Raw genomic sequence first — 22,591 nt, forward strand, 5'->3', positions numbered from 1 at the left:
TGTTTTCAAGGTTCATCAGTGTTGTAGCATGTGTCCGAACTTCATTTCATTTTATGACTGAACAGTGTTTCATTGTGTGTGTGTACTACATTTTGTTTATCCATTCATCTTGTGGTAGACACTGGGTTATTTCCACCTTTTGGCTACTGTGAAGAATGCTGCTATGACATTGGCATACAGTTATCTGTTTGAGTCTCTTTTTTCAGTTCTTCAGGGTATATATACCTAGGATTGGAATTGTTGGGTCATATTGTAATTCTGTATTAAACTTTTTGAGGATCTTCAAAAGTGTTTTCCACAGTGGCTACACCATATTACCTTCCCATCAACAATGTACTAGGTTCTAATTTCTCCACATCATCACTAACACTGTTATTTTCTATGCATTTACTTAATTCATTTATTCATTCATTCATTCACTCATTTACTTGATTGCCATCCTACTGGATGTGAAATGATATTTCTTGCAGTTTTGGTTTGCATTTCCCTAATAACTAATGATGTTGGATATCTTTTCATGTGCTTATTGGCCATTTGTATGTCCATCCAAGTCCTTTGCCTATTGTTGATTGGGTGGAGTTTTTTTGGTTCAGTTGTTGGAGTTTTAAAATATATTCGATATATTCAAACCTTATAAGAAAAATGATTTTCAGATATTTTCTCCCATTCTATAGGCTGTCTTTTCCTTTTCTAAATGTTATTCTTTGAAGGATAAAAGCTTTTACTTTTAATGAAGTTTATCTGTTTTTTCATTTATTGACTGTTTTTGGTGTCATTTAAGCTACAACATAATTTAAAACTAATTAGTGGCTTTTAAAGTTAGAGACATTAGTTGAATGACTATATAGCATACTTAGCAATGCAGACATTGATCAAAGGATGGGATGAGAAAGCTTATCTCCATTAGAAGCTTTGGCATACCAAAATATTCTTATACTAAATAATGTAATCTCTTTTTCCAGGTGATAAATTGCAATTTATATTCACTAATATTGACCCTAAACATCCAGAGAGCCCATTTATGTTTTCCCTGCATCTAAATGAAGCAAGGGACTATGAAGGTATGTACTGTCTCTTAACTGATAGATTGGCATCCCAAAATGCTATTTGAATCAGAATATAAGGTAAAATGGAGGAAAGTAATATTCACAAGCTATTGTTTCCTTTTCCAGTCTTGCTACTTGGGATATAATATAGTCTTTTTTTTTTTTTGAGTTATAGTCTCACTGCTGCCCAGACTGGAGTGCAGTGGACGCTACCGGCCACCGCAGCCTCGACCTGCTGGGCTCCGGTGATCCTTCCGCCTCAGCCTTCCAAGTAGCTGGAACTACAGGCGCGCGCTACCACACCCAGCTAATTTTTAAAAAATTTATTGTAGTAATGAGGTCTCACCAAGTTGCCCGGGTGGGTCTCAAACCCGTGGACTCGGGCAATTCACTCACCTCAGCCTCCCAAGGCGCGGGATTACAGGTTGAGCCACTGAGCCCGGCTGTAACAGTATTTTAAATTCAACAAATATTGTCTGCTTTGTGCCAGGTGGTGTCCTAGGCACCAGTGGTACTAGCCAGACTCCCACGTGCCCATGTTTTCATGGAGTGTCCATTCTAGATGGTGGAGGTTGGTAATAAACATTGTCAGGTGGTTATAATTAAGAAGTGGAAAGGGTGAGGAGTACTCTGTTAAGTGGGATAGACTGAGGAGTTACAATATGTAGAGCTCTGAAGGAAATGAGGGAGCAAGCCTCCACTGTCTCAGGACAATATACAAGGCAGTGGGAACAGCCAGCACAGAGGCCTTGCTGTAGAAGCAGGCCTAGTGTCATCTAGGAACAGCTAGGTGGCTGGAATGCAGGATTCAATGGAGATGCTGTAGAGAAGTAATAGGAAGCAGAGGACACAAGGCCTTACAGGCCATTGGAAGAACTTTGGCTTTGACCCTGATTAGAAGGGGAACTATGGGAGAGTTTTGAGCAGAACAGGGCCGTAGTTTTTGTGGTCAAGTATACAAATGGGGTGGCAGTGTTACGTAGTGGTTGTTATGATTTCTCTGTGTAGATTCATCAGTTGCAATCCCAGACTTTCCATTTTTTAGCTGTGCGTCTTTGAGTACATCACTTCTCTGCCTATTAGTTTCCTCATCTGTAAATAGGTGGTAAAAGCACTCCCCAGCTCCGTGGGGGTTTTTTTGGAGGGTTAAATGAGCAAATATATCTAAATATGCTTACAATAATACCTAACATTTTGTAAGAGCTCAAGGAATATTAGCTAGTAGCAACTTAAGGGCGCTTTATAAAGAGTTGTTGTTCGGCCATGCATGGGGGCTCATGTATAATCTCAGCACTCTGGGAGGCTGAGGTGAAAGGATTGCCTGAGCCTACAGGTTCGAGACCAGCCTGGGCAACTTGGCAAAACCTCATTTCTACAATATAACAAAAAATTAGCCGGGCATGGTGGCGCGTGCCTGTAGTTCCAGCTACTTGGAAGGCTGAGGCAGAAGGATTGAGCCCAGCAGGTCGAGACTGCGGTGGCCATGAGTGTGCCACTGCACTCCAACCTGGGTGACAGAGTGAGGCTCCAACTCAGTAAAAAAGAAAAAAAGAGTTGTTTTTCACTTGCTGGCTTTTGCCCAATCTAATTTTGTTAAAATTTTTAACTTTTTTTCACTAAAGGTACTTGAGAGGTCAGTGGTGAATCTTTCTATTAATTTGGTTGTGTCCAACCAAATAAATTGGTGTAGTAGAAAATATCTGGTCTGACTACCAGTACTGACTAGGATGTATTCCTTTGGAAGCAAGCCAGCATTACATCCCAATAAAAAACTTTGGTCTGAGCCGGGCTCGGTGGCTCAGCCTGTAATCCCGCACCTTTGGGAGGCTGAGGTGAGTGGATTGTCTCAGCCCGCGGGTTCGAGACCCGCCTGGGTAGTGAGACCTCATCTCTACAATAAATCAAAAAATCAGCCGGGTGTGGTAGCGCATACCTGTAATTCCAGCTACTCGGAAGGCTGAGACGGAAGGATCACTGGAGCCCAGCAGGCGAGGCTGCGGTGACCGGGAGCAGCCACTGCACTCCAGTCTGGGCAACAGAGTGAGACTCCAACTCAAAAAAACAAACAAACAAAAAAAACTTTGGTCTGTAGCATTGTCTTGTATTCACTATTTTGCTTTTTTGATGTGTTCATCAGGTGGTGAGCACTGAGACCTGTAGAGTTCAGCATGAAAACTGTTTTTCTTTTTTTTTTTTGAGTTGGAATCTTCCTCTGTCATCCAGACTGGAGTGCAGTGGCGGCTCCCGGCCACCGCAGCCTCAATCTGGTGGGCTCCGGCGATCCTTCTGCCTCATCCTTCCAAGTAACTGGAACTGCAGGCACGTGCTACCACGCCCAGCTAATTTTTGATTTATTGTAGAGATGAGGTCTCACCAAGTTGCCCAGGCGGGTCTCAAACCCGCAGGCTCAGGCAATCCACTCACCTCAGCCTCCCAAGGTGCGGGATTACAGGCTGAGCCACCGAGCCGGGCTGAAAGCTGTTTTTGTATCTTCCAACCACAACATTTGAACTTCTGCCAAATTATCTGAGAGTAGAATGATGGGACTGTCAAGATCTCATCCTATTACCGTGGTCTCCCCTTATCAGTGGTTTTTAATGACTTGCGGCCTGAACATAGTAACTTAAAAATTCTGGAAATAAACTGTAAGTTTTAAATTGCTGCTATTCTGAGTAGCGTGATGAGATCTTGTGCTGTCCTGTCTGGGCTGTGACTTGTCCATTTGTCCCATGTGTTCACGCTGTGTTTGCTGCCTACTCATTAGGGTCAGTACTATCCAAAGCTTCAGGCATTTCCTGGGGGTCTTGAGTTCATCCCCCACGAGTAAGGGGGGACTACTGTGCTCTTAAAGGTAATACGATCAGGTGGCCATTACTGGAGGCTCTGTCTTCCCACTTGCTCTCCTCCCATAGCCCCATGACTGTACTACTCCCAAGGCAGTTAGCTCAACATGGAGAATGAGCATCTTGGGATTAAGAATTCTTACATCTGTAACATTTTCTCTTATATATAGCGAATTGTTATTATTTGACAAACTTTGTGAAAATTCATTTACCTAAAAAAATTTTAATTGTGAAGTTTACATACCATAAAATTCCTCCTCTATATGTACAATTCAATAATTTTTAGTAAGTTTATAGAGTTTTGCAGCCATCATCACAATCCAGTCTGGAACATTTCCAAACCCCTTAGAAAGTTCCTTCTGCCTTTTGTAATCAGCCCCTACTCCCATTCCTCAGTCTAGGCAACCACTGATTTGCTTTGTCACTACAGTTTTGCTTTCTCTAGAAATTCCAAATTGATTAAATTGTATACTATGTAGTCTTTATGTGTTTGGCTTCTTTTTCTTAGCAAAATACTTTGAGGTTCATCCAAGTTAGTATCTGCTTTAGTGGTTATTAAGTAGCCTTTATTGCTTATCCATTCTCAGTTGGGTGAACTTTTAGATTATTTCCAGTGTTTAGCTATTACAGATAAAGTGTGGGCAACCTCTTTGAGTCCCTCCCACTGTGGGAGCTTTTCTGTCCTCTCAATAAATCCTGCTTTCAAAAAAGCCACAAAAAACCCACAAATAAAGTGTGAGATTATACAAGCGTTTGTGTGAACATACATGTTAATTTCTTCTGGATAGATATCTAGGTATGGAATTATTGGGTTGTGTATTAAGTTTATGTTTGATTGTTAAAGAAACTGCCAAACTGTTTTCCAAAGTGGCTGTACCATTATACATAGCACTAGCAGTGTTGGAGGGTCCTGGTCTTTCTACCATCTTCACAAATACTTGGTGTTGTCAGTCTTTCTATTTTAGCCATTCTGGTTGGTGTGCAGTGGTATCTCATTGTGGTTTTAATTTACATTCCCTTAATGACGAACGCTGTTGGGAATTTTTTTATATGCTTATTTGCCATTGGGGTATCTTTTCTGGTGAAAGGTCTATTCAAATCTTTCGCCTATTTTAAAACTGGGTTATCGGCCAGGCTTGGTGGCTCAGCCTGTAATCCCAGCACTTTGGGAGGCCAGGGCGAATGGATTGCCTGAGCCCATGGGTTTGAGACCAGCCTGGACAACTTGACGAGACCTCGTCTCTACAATAAATAAAAAGTTAGCTGGGCATGGTAGCGTGCGCCTGTAGTTCCGGCTACTTGGAAGGCTGAGGCGGAAGGATCACCAGAGCCCAGACAGTCGACACTGGGGTGGCTGTAAGTATGTAACTGCACTCCAGTCTAGGTGACAGAGTGAGATTCCAACTCAAAAACAACAACAAAAACAAACAAACAAACAAAAACTGGGTTATCTTATTAATGAATTGTGAGAGTTCTTTATAAACTCTGAATGAAAGTCATTTATCAGATATTTTCTCCCAGTCTGTGACTTAACTTTTCATAGTTTAGTGTTGTCTTTTGAAGAGCAAAAGGTTGTCATTTTGATGAAGTCTATTTTAGCAAATTTTTTTCTTTTATGAACTGTACTTATGGTATCATAACTAAGAAATCTCTGCCTAATCCAAGGTCACAAGATTTTTCTTCTTTGTTTTCTTCTAGAAATTTTACAGTTTTGACCAGGTGCAGTGGTTCAAGCCTGTAATCCCAGCACTTTGGGAGGCTGAGGAGAGAGGATTGCCTGAGCCTGGGGATTTGAGACCAACCTGGGTAACTTGGTGAGACTTCGTCTCTATGATAAATGAAAAAAAATTAGCGGGACATGGTGGCATGCGCCTGTAATTCCAGCTGCTTGGAAGGCTGAGGCAGAAGGATCGCCTGAGCCCAGCAGGTCAAGACTGCAGTGAGCATGCTACTGCTCTCCAGCCTGGGCAACGGTGAGACTCTGATTGAAAAAACATTTATCAGCCGGGCTCGGTGGCTCAGCCTGTAATCTCACGCCTTTGGGAAGCTGAAGTGAGTGGATTGGCTGAGCCCGGGGGTTCGAGACCCGCCTAGGCAGTGAGACCTCATCTCTACAATAAATAAAAAAATCAGCCGGGTGTGGTAGCACTAGCCTGTGATTCCGGCTACTCGAAAGGCTGAGGGGGAAGGATCGCCGGAGCCCAGCAGGTCGAGGCTGCGGTGGCCGGGAGCAGCCACTGCACTCCAGTCTGGGCGACAGAGTGAGACTCCAACTCAAAAAAAATTTTTTATCGTTTTAGCTCTTTAATTAAGGTCTTATATCCATATTGAGTTATCTTTTGTGTTTGGTATGGGATAAAGGTCTAAGTTTTTTTTTTTTTTTAAATCATGGATATTTACAGGACCATTTGGTCAAAAGACTGTCTTTTTGCCCATTGAATTACCTTGGCACCTTTATTGAAAATCAGTTGATCATAATAAGTGTGTGCGTTTATTTTTGGATGCTCTGTTTTATTCCATTGGTTGATATGACTATATATTTTTTAATACTATACTGATTACTGAATCTTTATAGTAAGTTTTCTTTTTCTTTTTTCTTTTTGAGTTGAAGTCTTACTCTCTTGCCCAGGATGGAGTGCAGTGGCTCATTGCCACCGCAGCCTCGATCTGTTGGGCTCAGGTGATCCTTCCGCCTCAGCTTTCCAAGTAGCTGAAGCTACAGGCATGTGCCTCCACATCTGGCTAATTTTTTGATTTATTGTAGAGATGAGGTCTCACCAAGTTGCCCAGGCTGGTTTCAAACCCATGGGCTCAGGCAGTCCTCTCACCTTGGCCTCCCAAAATGCTGGGATAATAAGCATGAGCCACTGTGTCCAGCTTCCAAATAAATTTTAGAATCAGCTTTTCGGTTTCTACAAAAAAGCCACCTGGGATTTTGATGGAGATTACACTGAATTTGTAGGTCAATTTGGGGATAATTGCCATTCCATCAAAACAATTGACCCTGGAACAACACAGATTTGAACTGCATCAGTTCACTTGTTCATGAATTTTTTTCTGTGTGTATGTGTATACATAATATATGAATATGAAAAGTTTTTGGGGTCGGGTTCGGTGGCTCAGCCTGTAATCCCAGCACTTTGGGAGACCGAGGTGAGTGGATTGCCTGAGCCCACGGGTTGAAGACCCGCCTGGGCAACTTGGTGAGACCTCATCTCTACAATAAAGATCAAAAAATTAGCCAGGCGTGGTAGCATATGCCTGTAGTTCCAGCTACTTGGAAGGCTGAGGCGGAAGGATCGCTGGAGCCCAGCAGGTCGAGGCTGTGGTGGCTGAGAGCGGCCACTGCACTCCAGTCTGGGTGACAGTGTGAGACTCCAACTCAAAAAAAAAAAAAGTTTTTGGAGATTTTTTACTACATTTTGAAAAAACTTGCAGATGAACTGCTAGCCTAAAACTATTGAAAAAATTAAAAAATTAGATATATCATGAATGCATAGCATATATGTAAGTTCTAGTCTATTTTATCATTTACTACCATAAGAGAAGTAAAAATTTATCAAAAGTTACCTACACATTTACAGACCATACATGGTGACATTTAGTCAAGAGAAAGGAAAACAAATGTAAAAGATGGAGTAATAAATTATAACTGCATAAAATTTACTATAGTACATACTATACTGCTGCAATAATGTATCATGACATTACAAGAAAAAAGTTGAATTACTTGATATGTATCATAGATTGACATCTGCAACTGCCATTGCCCACCATTTACAATAAATGAATCCAGTGTAAGGATCACTGTAAAAAAAGAAAAATTTTTTTTTTTTTTCTTTTTGAGTCAGTCTTCCTCTGTAGCCCAGGCTGGAGTGCAGTGGCATGCTCGTGGCCACCACAGCCTCGACCTTCTGGGCTCAGGCAATCCTTCTACCTCAGCCTTCCAAGTAGCTGGAACTACAGGCATGCACTACCATGCCCGGCTTATTTTTTGATTTATTGTAGAGATGAGATCTCACCAAGTTGTCCAGACTGGTCTTGAACATGTGAGCTCAGGCAATCCTCTCACCTCAGCTTCCCAAAGTGCTGGGATTATAGGTGTGAGCCACTGTGCCCAGCCTAAAAAAGGAAATTTGTGAAGTCATCATTGCAATTATGCCAGCAGGTGTGAAAACCTTGCACTTATCTCATTGAAAATTCAGAGCCGGGCTCCGTGGCTCAGCCTGTAATCCCGCGCCTTTGGGAGGCTGAGGTGAGTGGATTGCGTGAGCCCGCGGGTTCAAGACCTGCCTGGGCAGCGAGACCTCATCTCTACAATAAATGAAAAAATCAGCTGGGCGTGGTAGCGCATGCCTATAATTCCGGCTACTTGGAAAGCTGAGGCGGAAGGATTGCCGGAGCCCAGCAGGTCGAGGCTGCGGTGGCCGGGAGCAGCCACTGCACTCCAGTCTGGGCGACAGAGTGAGACTCCAACTCAAAAAAAAAAAAAAGAAAATTCAGCTTTTATTTGGGTGCAGGATTGTTATAAGAATACCTATAGATTGTAATGTTTCCAGAGAAAGCAAAATATTATATGACAACTTAAAGCAAAAGGAAGGTGAAGAATCTAAAGGTGGAGAATATAATGCCAGCAAAAGATAGTTTGATAATTTTATAAGAGGTTTGGTTTTTAAAATGTCAAGATAACAGGAAAAGTACCTTCTGCTAACCTAAAGACAACAGACAAGTTCCTATACCCCGTTAAGAAAATCATTATTTACAGTAGCAAAAACATGGAACCACCCATGCTGCCCAGTGAAAGAGGACTGGATTAAAAAATGTGGTACATATACATGATGGAATATTTCATAGTCATAAAGAATGACAGAATTATGAACTGCACAGCAACTTGGATGGACTTAGAGTCAGTAATACTGAGTGATCTATCACAGAAATAAATAACTGTTTTCACTCGTAAGCAGACCTTGAACAGTTATCATAATACTATAAGAAAGGGATTGGTAGTAGTGGGAAACCACCAGGCAGGAGGGGCATACCTCAATAAGGGTAACTGAATAATGAACATTTGTATACCTAACCCTGAATTGTACCCCATATCTTCAAAATTTTAAATTAAAAAAAAACATTGAGGAAAGAGGATATCTGCCTGAACATGTTTTTAATGCAGATGAAAGTGATCTATTCTGGGGGAAAATTCCACAAAGTCATTTTTAATAAGGAAGAGATAAGCACCAAGATTTTTTTGTTTTGTTTTGTTTTGTTTTTGTTTTTGTTTGAGTTGGAGTCTCACTCTGTCGCCCAGACTGGAGTGCAGTGGCCGCTCCCGGCCACCGCAGCCTCGACCTGCTGGGCTCCGGCGATCCTTCCACCTCAGCCTTCCAAGTAGCTGGAACTACAGGCGCATGCTACCACGCCCAGCTGATTTATTTTATTTTATTTTATTTTTTTGAGTCGGAGTCTTACTGTTGCCTAGGCTGGAGTGCAGTGGTACGCTCACAGCCACCACAGTCTTGACCTGCTGGGCTCAGGTGATCACCTCAGCCTTCCAAGTAGCTGGAACCACAGGCATGTACCACCATGCCTAGCTAATTTTTCAAAATCGTATTGTAGAGATGAGGTCTCACCATGTTGCTTAGGCTGGTCTTGAACCCCTGAGTTCAGGCAATCCTCTCACCTCCACCTCCCAGAGTACTGGGATTATAGGTGTGAACCACCGCGCCTGGCCAAGCACCAAGATTTAAGGCAGGAAGGGATAGACTGACTACTGTCTTGTGCAAATGCACTTGGGTTTATGGTTAGGACTATTACTCTTACCTATAAAGCTGCTAATCTCTCAGCCTTCAAGGAAAAAGATAAACAGTAGCTGCCAGTCTTTTGGTTGCACAATAAGAAAGTCCTTTTTCTGGATTGGTTCCATTGATGCTTTGTCCCTAAAGTCAGGAAGTACCATGCCAATAAGGGACTGCTTTTTAAAATTATTTTGCTATTGGACAGTGCTCCTGGCTACCCAAACTCTCATGAGTTCAACACTGAAGGGTTTGAAGTGGTCTACTTGCTCTTAAACACTGTGTCTCTAATTCAATGTCTAGATCAGGTGGTCATAAGGACCTTTACGGCTCATTACATGTGATGGTTTATTGATAGGATTGTTAACACTATGGAACAGAACTCTCATAGATTATTATACAAATCTGGAAGGATTATACCATTGAAGATACCATTGTTGTTATAGAAAAAAGTCATGGGACCAGGCGTTGTGGCCCAAGCCTGTAATCCCAGCACTTAGGGAGGCCGAGGTGAGATGATTGCCTCAACTTGGGTTCAGACCAGACTTGTCAACTTGACGAGACCTCATCTCTACAGTAAATCAAAAAATTGGCGGGAATGGTAGTGCATGCCTGTGGTTCCGGCTACTTGGAAGGCTGAGGCAGAAGGATCGCCTGAGTCCAGCAGGTCGAGGCTGCAATGGCCTTGAGCATGCCACTGCACTCCAGCCTGGGTGATGACAGAGTGAGACTCCAACTCAAACAAAAAAAAAAAGAAAAAGCTGTAAAAGCTATCAAACCCAAAACAATAAATTCCTTTTAGTGAAAGTCTAAAACAAATTCCTGCTGGAGAAAACCATTTCTGGATGTTGCACATGATTTAACAGGATTTACGACAAAGGAAATCATGAAAGATTGTGGATGTAGCAAGAGAAGTGGAGGGTGAAGAGTTTCCGGATACGAATCTTGGTGAAATTCAAGAGTGAATAGAGCCGGGCTCGGTGGCTCAGCCTGTAATCCTGCGCCTTTGGGAGGCTGAGGTGAGTGGATTGCCTGAGCCTGCGGGTTCAAGACCCGCCTGGGCAGTGAGACCTCATCTCTACAATAAATAAAAAAATCAGCCAGTTGTGGTAGCACGCACCTGTAATTCCGGCTACTCGGAAGGCTGGGGCGGAAGGATCGCTGGAGCCCAGCAGGTCGAGGCTGCGGTGGCCGGGAGCGGCCACTGCACTCCAGTCTGGGCGACAGAGTGAGACTCCAACTCAAAATAAAAGAGTGAATAGACACTGCACCAGAGGTATTAACAGAAGATGACTTGTTGGGGATGAGTGCTTCTCAGCCAGTGCCAGACCATCAATAATGAAGAAGCAGAAGCAGTGGCAGAAAAAAAAGCCCATTAGGTAATCTGGCAGAAAGTGTCAGTTATTCAGGACTGCTTTTGACTTCTTTTGTGACATGGACCCTTCTATGATACTGGCAGTGAAACTAAGGCAAATATTGGAAGAAAGATTGGTATAGTATAGAAATGTTTTTAAAGAAATGAAAAAGCAGAAAAGTCAGGCAGAAATTACAAGGCCTGCTCAAAGTGATGTCTTGTCTCTCCTGCCTCCCATTTTACCTCCTGTCCCTCTTCTGCTTCTCCCACCCTTAAGACAGCAAGGCCAATCCTTCTTCTCCTCAGCCTACTCAATGTGAAGATGACCAGGATGAAGATCTTTGTTTTTTTTTTGAGTTGGAGTCTCACTGTTGCCCAGACTGGAGTGCAGTGGCCGCTCCCGGCCACCGCAGCCTCGACCTGCTGGGCTCTGGCGATCCTTCCACTTCAGCCTTTCAAGTAGCTGGAACTACAGGCGCACGCTACCACGCCTGGATAATTTTTTTGCTTTATTGTAGAGATGAGGTCTCGCCTGCCCAGGCGGTTCTCGAACCTGCGGGCTCAGGCAATCCACTCACCTCAGCCTCCCAAAAGCGCGGGATTGCAGGCTGAGCCACCGAGCCCGGCAAAAGATCTTTGTAATGACTCACTTTCACTTAATGATTAATTAGTAAATCTAAATCTGCTTTCCTTATGATTTTCTTTTCTTTTTTTTTCCCTTTAAGTCAGAGTCTTACTGTTCCTCAGGCTGGAGTACAGTGGCATAATCACTGGTCACTGTAGCCAGGCAATCCTGTCACCTCAGCCTTCTGAGTAGCTGGGACTACAGATGTGCGCTACCATGCCCAGCTAATTTTTGTGTGTGTGATTTTTTTGGTAGAGATAGAAGTCTCACTATGTTGCTCAGGCTGATCTCGAACTCCTGGCCACAAGTGAGCCTCATGCCTTAACTCTCTAAGTGTTGGAATTACAGGCATGAGCCATCATGGGCAGCCTTCCTTACGATTTTCTTAATAATTATTTCTTTTTTCTAACTTACTGTATTATAAAAATGTTGTCTGTAATACATATAACATACAAAATATGTGTTGACAGTTTATGTTTCCCCTATAGTTTCTAGTCAACAGTAGGCTATTAGTAGTTTAAGGAGTCAAAGTTATAGTCTGATTTTTGACTGCGCAAGGGACCAACCCCCTAGGCCATGGACTAGTATCAGTCTGTGGCCTGTTAGGAACCATGTTGCATAGCTGGAGGTGAGCAGAGGGTGAGCTCTGCCTTCTGTCAGATCAGCAACATCCTGTCCGTTATTTTATTTCCTACTTCCGTCTGCACCGATTTTTTTAATGGTGAGTTGTACAATTATTTCATTGTACGTTATAATGTAATGATAATAAATAAAGTGCACAACAAATGTTATACACGTGAATCATTCTGAACCCCCCCTTATGCCCCACCATCCGTGGAAAAATTGACTTCCACTAAACTGGTCCCTAATGTTAAAGAAGTTGGGGACCAATATTCTAATCAATGAACGTAGTATAGCTTTCCTTTTTTTTTTTTGAGTTGGAGTCTCACTCTGTTGCCCAGACTGGAGTGCAGTGGTCGCTCCGGGCCACTGCAGCCTCAACTTGCTGGGCTCCGGCGATCCTCCCACCTCATCCTTTCAAGTAGCTGGAACTACAGGCGCGCGCTACCACACCCGGCTAATTTTTTGATTTATTGTAGAGATGAGACTCGCTGCCCAGGTGGGTCTCGAACCCGCGGGCTCAGGTAGTCCACTCACCTCAGCCTCCCAAAGGTTCGGGATTACAGGCTGAGCCACTGAGCCTGGCTTAGCTTTCCATTTTTTAAAAGACTTTTTAAGTTTTGCTAAACAATGTTTTCTAGCTTTCGGTATGTATTTTGTCCTTTGATAAATTTATTTCTATTTTCTTCTATCTTTTTCTTTTTTTTTTGAGTTGGAGTCTCACTCTGTTCCCCAGGCTGGAGTGCAGTGGCATGCTCATGACCACCACAGCCTCAATCTGCTGAGCTCAGGTGATCCTTTGCCTCAGCCTTCCAAGTAGCTGGAACTACAGGTGTGTGACACCATACCCGGCTAATCTTTTGATTTATTGTAGAGACGGATTTTACCATGTTGCCCAAACTGGTCTCGAACCCATGGACTCACGCAATCCTCTCACCTCTGCCTCCCAAAGTGCTGTGATTACAGGCTTAAGCCACTGTGCCCGGCCTGTGTTATTTCATTTCTAAATATTTGTGGATATTCCAGATTTTCTTCTGTTGATTTCTAGCTTAATTCTATTGGTGTTTGAGAACTTACTTTATATGATTTCAGTTCTTTTCAATTCATATAGATTTGTTTTATAATCTAGAATATGAGCTATCACAAAACATCTCAGATTAAGAATAACTTTAAAATATAGTTTGTTCCATTTTAGCTCCATTTTCTCCCCCTTTTGTTGTTATTGTTATATATATTATATTTGTAGATGTTATAAATCAGAAAATACAGAGTTATAGTTATTGCTCTATGCAGTTCAATCTTATGTATTTTAAATAAGTTTAAGGAAGAAAGCGATAAAATATATTTACAGTTTTTATGTTGAACTACAGATTTACCATTTCTGGTTCTCTTTATTTTTTCCTCTTGATCCAAGTTACCATCTGATGTAGTTTTTCTAGCTACAGTTTTAAAAATGTTCCTATAGAGATCATAATGTACATCTTTAATTTATCACAGTTTACTTTGGGTTAATATTGACTTAAATCTGGTAATATACAGCACTATGCCTCTAAACAGCTGTATTTCCCCCTTTCTCTTTTGTGTTGTTATCATTGTATCTTTATATGTTACAACCCCAACAGTAGGGTTTAATAACTGTTCCTTGCTTGCTTGCTTTATTTATTTATTTACTTACTTACTAACTAACTTATGAGTCAGAGTCTCACTCTCACCCAGGCTGGAATGCAGTGGCATACTCATGGCCACCTCAGTGTTGACCTGCTGGACTCAGGTGATCCTTCTGCCTTAGTCTTCCAAGTAGCCAGAACTACAGGTGTGTGCTACCACGCCCAGCTAATTGTTTGTTTTATTGTAGAGACAAGGTCTCACCAAGTTGCCCACGCTGGTGTTGAACCCCTGGGCTCAGGCAATCCTCTTGCCTTGGCCTCCCAAAGTGCTGGGATTACAGGCTTGAGACACCATGCCTGGCTATAACTGCTGCTTTAAATTACCTTATGTATATTTGTGAAATTGAGAAAAGAACTTTTTTTCCATATTTACCTGTTCTAGTACTCTTTATTTCTTCCTGTGGATTCACGTTTTCTTTTCTTTTCTTTTTTTTTTTTTTTTTTGAGTTGGAGTCTCACTCTGTCGCCCAGACTGGAGTGCAGTGACCGCTCCCGGCCACCGCAGCCTCGACCTGCTGGGCTCCGGCGATCCTTCGGCCTCAGCCTTCCGAGTAGCCAGAATTACAGGCATGCGCTACCACGCCCAGCTGATTTTTTGATTTATTGTAGAGATGAGGTCTCTCTGCCCAGGCGGGTCTCGAACCCGCGGGCTCAGGCAATCCACTCACCTCAGCCTCCCAAAGGTGTGGGATTACAGGCTGAGCCACCGAGCCTGGCTAGTTGCAGCATTTTTAAAGAATATTTTCCCCCTGCACCCCTCAAAAAGCATTGATTGAAATGGACCTTGTAGATTAGCTGAATAATTTCTTTCTCCTGAAGTATTTGCTTTCACGTTGGAAAACAAAGTCTAACCAAGTTATCTAGACAAAATGTCTAGTTATAAAGCCCTACAGAATACAAACACACTGCGTATCAAATTCTCTTGGAAGATGAGATGCTGAGTGATGAGTCATCTGTTGTACCAACTGTGCTTAATTATTCAGCTTTCTTTTTTTTTTTTTTTTTGAGTTGGAGTCTCACTCTGTCGTCCAGACTGGACCTGCTGGGCTCCGGCGATCCTTCCACCTCAGCCTTCCAAGTAGCTGGAACTACAGGCGCGTGCTACCACGCCCGACTAATTTTTGATTGATTGTAGAGATGAGGTCTCGCCAAGTTGCCCAGGCGGGTCTCGAACCCGCCGGCTCAGGCAATCCACTCACCTCAGCCTCCCAAAGTGCTGGGATTACAGGCTGAGCCACCAAGCCCGGCCAATTATTCAACTTTCTAACTGGGGAATAATTCTCTGTCCTCTCCCTTTTTTATTTTAATAGGAAACCTCCATTTTAGAAGAATACAATATCAATTGGACTCAGAGACTGGGAGCTGGAATTAGTGGTCCAGTTAGGTAAGAAATCCATGTGAGAACTGTGATAAAATTGCCCTGAGAAGGGCCGTTTGAAATGCGTCGTGAATCAGATTTGAGATATATCCTTAATTTTACAGGTAGAGGTTTCTATGTTAGGCCTTTTCTCATGCGTCAGAAATAGTCAAGTGACCAAGTCACATGATCTGCATATGGAGTCACTTAAGGTGTTGAGACTGTGGGGCCACTGTGAGAGAGTCACCTTAGACAGTAGAGGTCATTATTTCTTCAGTGGTCCACAATAGCAAGCTGAAGTCGCTGGGCTTAGAAGCTGAGGTCTGAGTACTGGTGGATAAGTAAGGGAACGAGATGCTTCATTGCCTGCCATCGACTATCCTTGGGACAAGTTTGTTCTGATTCATCTGGACATATCTTTGAATAGAAGTAAAATCTCAAAGAACAAACTTGTTATAAATTAATTTTCACTGTAACATAGATGATCTCTGGTTGATTTTTTGTTTCCCTCCAAATCTAGAGTCTGTGTGAAGAAATCCACCCAAGAACGGTTTGCACTGAAAATTCTTCTTGATCGTCCAAAAGCTAGGAATGAGGTGTGGTCCTTTATCGCCTTAACTTGCTTAAATATTTGAAGTGCCTAAGAAATTGTCCTTTTGAAGACAGTGTAAGTAAGGCTTCCTGGAGTGAACACAGAGATGCATAAAGAATCTTATGTCCATAGTTACCTCTCTTCCCTATTAAGATCATCATTATGAAGTAAGCCTAGATCTGTCAGTACTAGTAGCTATTAGTGGAATCTTGTTTCCTTTCAGCTGCCTTTTGTTCTTTTTTTTTTTTTTTTTTGAGTTGGAGTCTCACTCCATCGGCCAGGTTGGAGTGCAGTGGCTTGCTCACGGCCACCCCAGTGTCGACCTGCTGGGCTCCAGCAATCCTTCTGACTCAGCCTTCCAAGTAGCTGGAACAATAGGCACACACCACCATGGCTGGCTAATTTTTTGATTTATTGTAGAGACAAGGTCTCACCATGTTGCCCAGGCTGGTTTCGAACCCACAGGCTCAGGCAATCCTCTCACCTCAGCCTCCCAAAGTGCTGGGATTACAGACTTGCGCCAACGCACCTGGCCTGTTCTTTTTTAATTAATGTGATTCTTGTACCCTGATGTATTCAGGTCTACTTCACTTTTGGTTATTGGAAAAAGTGCTTGAGGACTGGGTGCAGTGGCTCCCACCTGTAATTCTAGCACTTAGGAAGGCCAAGATGGGAGGATCTCTTGAGGCCAGGAATTTGAGACCAGCCTGGACAATATAGCAAGACCTCATCTCTCCAAAAGAAAAAAAAGAAGGAAAGAAATAGGTACTTGAAAGATGGAGATAAAATAGTACAAGGAAGGGTCAGGTAAATGGTGTGTAGAAAGTGATGTTGACGAACTCGGTGGCTCAGCCTGTAATCCCGTGCCTTTGGGAGGCTGAGGTGAGTGGATTGCCTGAGCCTGCGGTTCGAGACCCACCCGGGCAGCCGAGACTTCATCTCTACAATAAATCAAAAAATTAACTGGGTGTGGTAGCGCATGCCTGTAATTCCGGCTACTGGGAAGGCTGAGGCAGAAGGATCGCCAGAGCCCAGCAGGTCGAGGCTGCGGTGGCCGGGAGCAGCCACTGCACTCCACTCCAGTCTGGGCGACAGAGTGAGACTCCAATTCAAAAAAAAAAAGAAAAGAAAGTGATGTTGTGGGGAAGGGGAGTGGGATTGGCAGTTGAGGCAAACTGCCAGAGGAGGAAGGGGCACACTGCATCAACAAGGGTACCTGCATAATGAACATTTGTATACCTAACCCTGAATTGGACACTACATCTTTAAAATAAAATAAAAGAAAGTGATGTTGCAGGAGGACTCTGGGGTATTTAAAGTATCTAGATGTGGTGATGACATGCTAATATTATGTGCAATGAAGGACTTAATCTTTTGCTTAGAAAGGTATGAATAATTGCCGAAATAAAATGAGTTACTTACCAAATTTTTCATTTGCTAGGAAGTAAATCTGTTGGTGAGGTTTTACTCCTGGAAAGAGCATTAAGGAGATAATCTGTGTATGAAAACATTGGGTTTTTTTTACATAATTCCAGGTGATAAGGTCTTTATTGACCCCTTGCACCTAGTATGGTCAGCTTTTTGAGGGAAGTTTGGAGAGAAAGTATTGGTATCCCTTATGTGGAGAAACATTTCCTCTGTTCTCTTTCAGGTACGTCTGCACATGATGTGTGCCACACACCAAAACATAGTTCAAATAATTGAAGTGTTTGCTAACAGTGTACAGTTTCCTCATGAGTCCAGCCCCAGGTAAGACTACACAGGTTCATCATCACATACCTGTATGTAGGCCAAGGTATAGCAGACTATTCTGTCTGTTATGTGTGCTCTCTCTCTCTTTTTGTAATTTGGAGTTTCAAGCATGTGTAAATGCAGACACAATTATGTAGTGACTCCCCAAGTACTCATCACCCAAATTTAAGTTATCATCTCATGACCAGTCTTGTTTCATCTCTATCCTCTATCCACATTCCAGCCTCCTGATTATTTTAATTGCTTTCTCACTTAAATAAAGCATTTGTTTTTCACCAACCTGCTGCTTTCATTAAAAAAGAAAAAAGAAAAAAAGAAAGCATTTAATGTGGAAGTTAAAGATTCTGTTTCCAATCAGAGAAAGGGGCCCGGATGCTATACTAGGCAACGTTTTAGAGGCTGATGAAACAAAAGACCTTATTGCTTAGTCTGACTTTCCTTTTAAAGGAAGAAATTAACATTATTATTTCAGCCACCGAATGTCTGGCAAGCACTTTGGGTGACATTCTGAGTCTCTTACAGGGGAATTTAAAATTAGATAAGGTATGAGTTCCTTTGAGGAGACAGATGTGAACCAGTCATCACAGCAGTGTGCTAGCCACTAAGGACAGGTATCCATAAATCTCTTGAGCTCACAAAGGAGGGGAGGTGGTGTATCTCACAGAGGTTATGTGGAGGCTAGGACTTGAAGGAAGGGTTGGCAATTTCCAGAAGACAGAATTTTAAAAACAAATGAGAAGTGAAATTTTCACAACTGTGCTCTGTTGGTGAAAGCATTTGGATAGAAGCTGAAAATATTTATATAAAAGAACAGCAACCAAAATCACAGATTTTTTTTTTCTTAGAACAGAATTTTTTCCTCTAATTTAGTAGCTGTGTGTGACTTAAGAAGTGGTTTCATGTTTTGTAGGTGAGATATCTTTAGGTCAGCTTCTTGATGTTTTAGGGGGCTTTTTGTTTGCTTTTTTTGGGGTTTTTTTTGTTTTTTTTTTAAACTTAACAAAATCAAATGCTTTCAAACAGGGCTCGACTCTTAATTGTAATGGAGATGATGGAAGGGGGAGAGCTATTTCACAGAATCAGCCAGCACCGGCACTTTACAGAGAAGCAAGCCAGCCAAGTAACAAAGCAGGCAAGTTAACCCCTGGTACCAATCCAACTACCAACAAAGTTGGTTAACAAGCGCAATTTCATTGGGGGGGATAAAAGAAAGCTTAAAGAAAAACTCTATTTGACTTCTCATTGCCTGCTTTGTTATGTAATCAGAAAAAATGTCTTGACTGGAGAAATGTGACCCTTTTTTCACTTGGGGGAGGGGGAAATGTGTCCTTAATTGGTTGTTGGCTATTTTATTGTGAGATTTAAATAAACTCACAATGAAAGGGAGGTGATCGCAACTCCTATGTAGACTATGGGTAACTTTAAGCTTGTAGATTCCAAGCACTAACTGGATTTTGAGATAAAATGCTGCTGATATTACCTGATGCTGTATGGTATAAAAATGTATTCTAAGACAACTGTAACTAAGAGTCTTCTTACCTGAGTCAACTTTCTTTCATTTCTTCAGACTTAATAATATTCTAAGATCTTTGTCATTCTGGATTATTATTAGCTATATTCTCTGTATTTTCACATCACGTCTTATTGCTATGATGTGATTTATGCCACATCTTATTGCTTTGAAATGATTTATGTCACAAACACTATTAGGAATCCACCTCTTGTAGAAGTGAAATGCTAAACCCTCAAGGCTTATCTTCATACCAAGCAAGCAAGGCAAAGAAAAGCAGGAAGCACAGTCTGATTAATTCTTAATAAAAAGTTCTTCCAAATTTTCCATGAGCCTTAAGTATTTTTGGATGCCTCCTTTACTGGTTGGGAGGAACTCTGGTATTTGGATTGCTGAGAAAATTGCCTACTGAGAGATGAAGAACAGGTAGAATCTGTTCTGTTTAATTTCTTAAATTATACCTTTCAGTTTTCAAATATTAGGATTATAAGATGAGTTCTGTCAGTGTTCTATAAACAAAAATCCTCCAAATCCATATTAATAGGTGACATTTTTTTTTTTTTGAGTTGGAGTTTCACTCTGTCACCCAGACTGGAGTGCAGTGGCCGCTCCTGGCCACCGCAGCCTCGACCCGCTGGGCTCCGGCGATCCTTCTGCCTCAGCCTTCCAAGTAGCCAGAATTACAGGCATGTGCTACCACGCCCGGTTGATTTTTTGATTTATTGTAGAGATGAGGTCTCGCTGCCCAGGTAGGTCTCGAACCCGTGGGCTCAGGCAGTCCACTCTTTAACGAGTGAGATGAGCAAATTGGAACATCAGTTGGAAAAATCCAATCAGCTGATAACTTGAAGGCAGAACTTGACATCCAGCTCCTTGGAGGGTGCAGTTCTGAGCCAGGTCATCCTGCCTGTTGTCCTGCTATGGGAAACACATGCCTGCTGAAGATTGCTCAGCTTAGTGTTTGCTGTACAGTGCCTCTCATACTTCAGACGAATGAAAGTGGGACTATTTCACTTTTCCCATTTCTTACAGGATTTACCCATCAGTGTATTCTGATAAGGAATTGGCTGTACCGTTATTAATATTTTTCTTTCCATTTAACAAAATACAAGTTGCAGTTAAACTAAGCTTTATTTCTGTTTCTTGGTACCCCAAGTCTTTCTTAATTTCTGCTTTAAAATTGAAACTGAACACAGTCTTAATGAACTTAATGAAACTTGTTTTTTTTTTTTAAACATCCTGAATCCTCTACACCAGTGGTATTAAAGAGTGACCTTTTTTAAGAAGAGGCTGCTCCACTGTGTCTTTTTCAGATAGCTTTGGCTCTACAGCACTGTCACTTGTTAAACATCGCGCACAGAGACCTCAAGCCCGAAAATCTACTTTTCAAGGATAACTCTTTGGTGAGAAGAATTGTTTTTTTGCATTTTAGTGCTGCCACTCTTAACATAGTTTGGGAATAGATGTGTTTGGAATGCTCTGAATCCATGGTGAAGAGGCTTTAGGTAAAAGTTCTTCCAACAGCTTATTTCTTCCATTTGTTCCCTTGCTAGAGGCTCAGAGAAATTGTTCCACACTCTTGGCATTGATAATTTTGGGTGATATTGATGTGTATTTGTGGAACTTAGGATTTTGGATATTGTTTGGAGGGCCTTTGGGAATGGGCAGGAATCTATATGCTGTTATATATTACCTTGAAACTTTGCTGTTAACCCTGATAAGATATGTTTTCTCCTTCAGCCCTGTTCCCTGCCCTATGTCCCACCAAGTAAGTTGCTCTGGCTATCATGAAGCTTATAGCTAATGTTAAGAGTGAAGCAGCACCCTGGGTTGATGAATGGTCATGGGCCCCTAGAGTGAAGGGGCAGTAGGCCAAGACCTTGGTTTCAGTGCTGCCTTTAAAAGCTATAAAACAAGGCTAGCTATGTGAGTGGGTAGAAATTCCTTATTTCTGTATAACTAAGAACAATTCCTCAATATGAGTCATTGTCCATAGACTCAGGTCTCAGCTAGAAACTTGTAAGGACTCAACATGTCTTGCACGTGGATTTTCTTTTAATGTGTACTGGGGACTTTGGAGCCACGGCTCCATTCTATTGTGGAGGTGGTTGCCAGTGACTCCCATTTGTTTTATTTCAGGATGCTCCAGTGAAGTTGTGTGACTTTGGATTTGCTAAAATTGACCAAGGTGACTTGATGACACCCCAGTTCACCCCTTATTACGTAGCACCTCAGGTAAGCATGAGCTGTTTTGGTCCTAAGATGTGTCACCAAACTGTCCACAGAATCACATTCCTTCTTTTTTTGTGAGTTGGAGTCTCACTCCGTCACTCAGGCTGGAATGCAGTCACGTGCTCACGGCTACTGCTGCCTCGACCTGCTGGACTCAGGTGATCCTTCCACCTTGGCCTTCCAAATAGTGGGAATCACAGGCATGTGCCTCCATGCCCGGCTAATTTTTTGATTTATTGTAGATACGAGGTCTCGTCATGTTCCTCAGGCTGTTCTCGAACCCCTGAGCTCAGGTAATCCTCTCACCTCTGCCTTCCAAAATGCTGGAATTACAGGCATGAGCCCCTGTGTCCGGCTGACTCACATTTCTTCTATTCTGCAGCATAAATAGGCATGTATTACAGATGGGAGGGAGATAACTTAGCTTCAGAAACCTACAGATTGCTTCATTTGGTATAGACATTTTATTCTTTTTATTTATTTTTAGAAACTGAGTCTCGCTCTGTTGTCCAAGCTGGAGTGTGGTGGCATAATTGTAGCTCACTATAACTTTGAACTCCTGGGCTCAAGAAATCCTCCCACTTCAGCCTTCTGAGTAGCTAGAATTGCAGGTGCATGCCACCACACCTGGCTATTTTTTAAATATTTTGTAAAGACAGGGTCTTGCTGTGGTGCCTAGGCTGGTTTTGAACTCCTGGACTCACACAGTCCTCCCATCTCAGCCTCTTAACATGTTAGGATTATAGGCGTGGGCCACTGTGCCTGGCCAGACGTTTTATTCCTTTAGAATCAGCTTTACTGAGGTGTGATTTAGAGATAGGATTTACATACAATAAAATACTGCTGTAAGTATCGTTTGGTGATTTTGACAAGTGCATAGCCCATATGCTATGATCATTGCCACAGTGAAGACGCAGAAATCTCCATCACTTCACAAACTGCCTTGTGCCCCTTTGCAGTTGGTCTCTTCCCAGCTTAACCCCTGGCCCCAGGCAGCCGTTGATCTGCTTTCTGTCATTATTGGTTAGTTTTGCCTGTTGTGGGATTTGATTAAAATGTAATCATGGATTTTGTATATTTCACTTCTTTTGTGCAGCACTTTTTTGAGTTTTGCCCATGTTGCTGCATTTATCAGTAGTTAGTTCCTTTTTATTGCTAAGTAATATTCCATTATGTGGTTAAGCCTCATTTGCTTAACCACAT

The 22,591-nt window shown here is 42.2% G+C and overlaps 1 protein-coding gene across 3 annotated transcripts in view; it reads left to right on the top strand.

The window, feature by feature from the left end:
* Nucleotides 1–22,591, top strand: part of MAPKAPK5 (mitogen-activated protein kinase-activated protein kinase 5) — a 49,063-nt gene that overhangs the window by 1,666 nt on the left and 24,806 nt on the right. For all 3 annotated transcript variants that reach the window (XM_008059549.2, XM_008059548.1, XM_008059551.2), the window contains exons 2-7: nucleotides 15,256–15,329; nucleotides 15,823–15,898; nucleotides 17,546–17,643; nucleotides 18,670–18,778; nucleotides 20,470–20,559; nucleotides 21,296–21,391. In XM_008059549.2, the coding sequence (XP_008057740.1) occupies nucleotides 15,256–15,329; nucleotides 15,823–15,898; nucleotides 17,546–17,643; nucleotides 18,670–18,778; nucleotides 20,470–20,559; nucleotides 21,296–21,391 (543 nt within the window). The remainder of the gene's footprint in view (nucleotides 1–15,255; nucleotides 15,330–15,822; nucleotides 15,899–17,545; nucleotides 17,644–18,669; nucleotides 18,779–20,469; nucleotides 20,560–21,295; nucleotides 21,392–22,591) is intronic.

Source organism: Carlito syrichta, unplaced genomic scaffold, assembly GCF_000164805.1.
Source record: "Carlito syrichta isolate Samal-C Ts95f unplaced genomic scaffold, Tarsius_syrichta-2.0.1 Scaffold304253, whole genome shotgun sequence".
Classification (NCBI taxonomy): domain Eukaryota; kingdom Metazoa; phylum Chordata; class Mammalia; order Primates; family Tarsiidae; genus Carlito; species Carlito syrichta.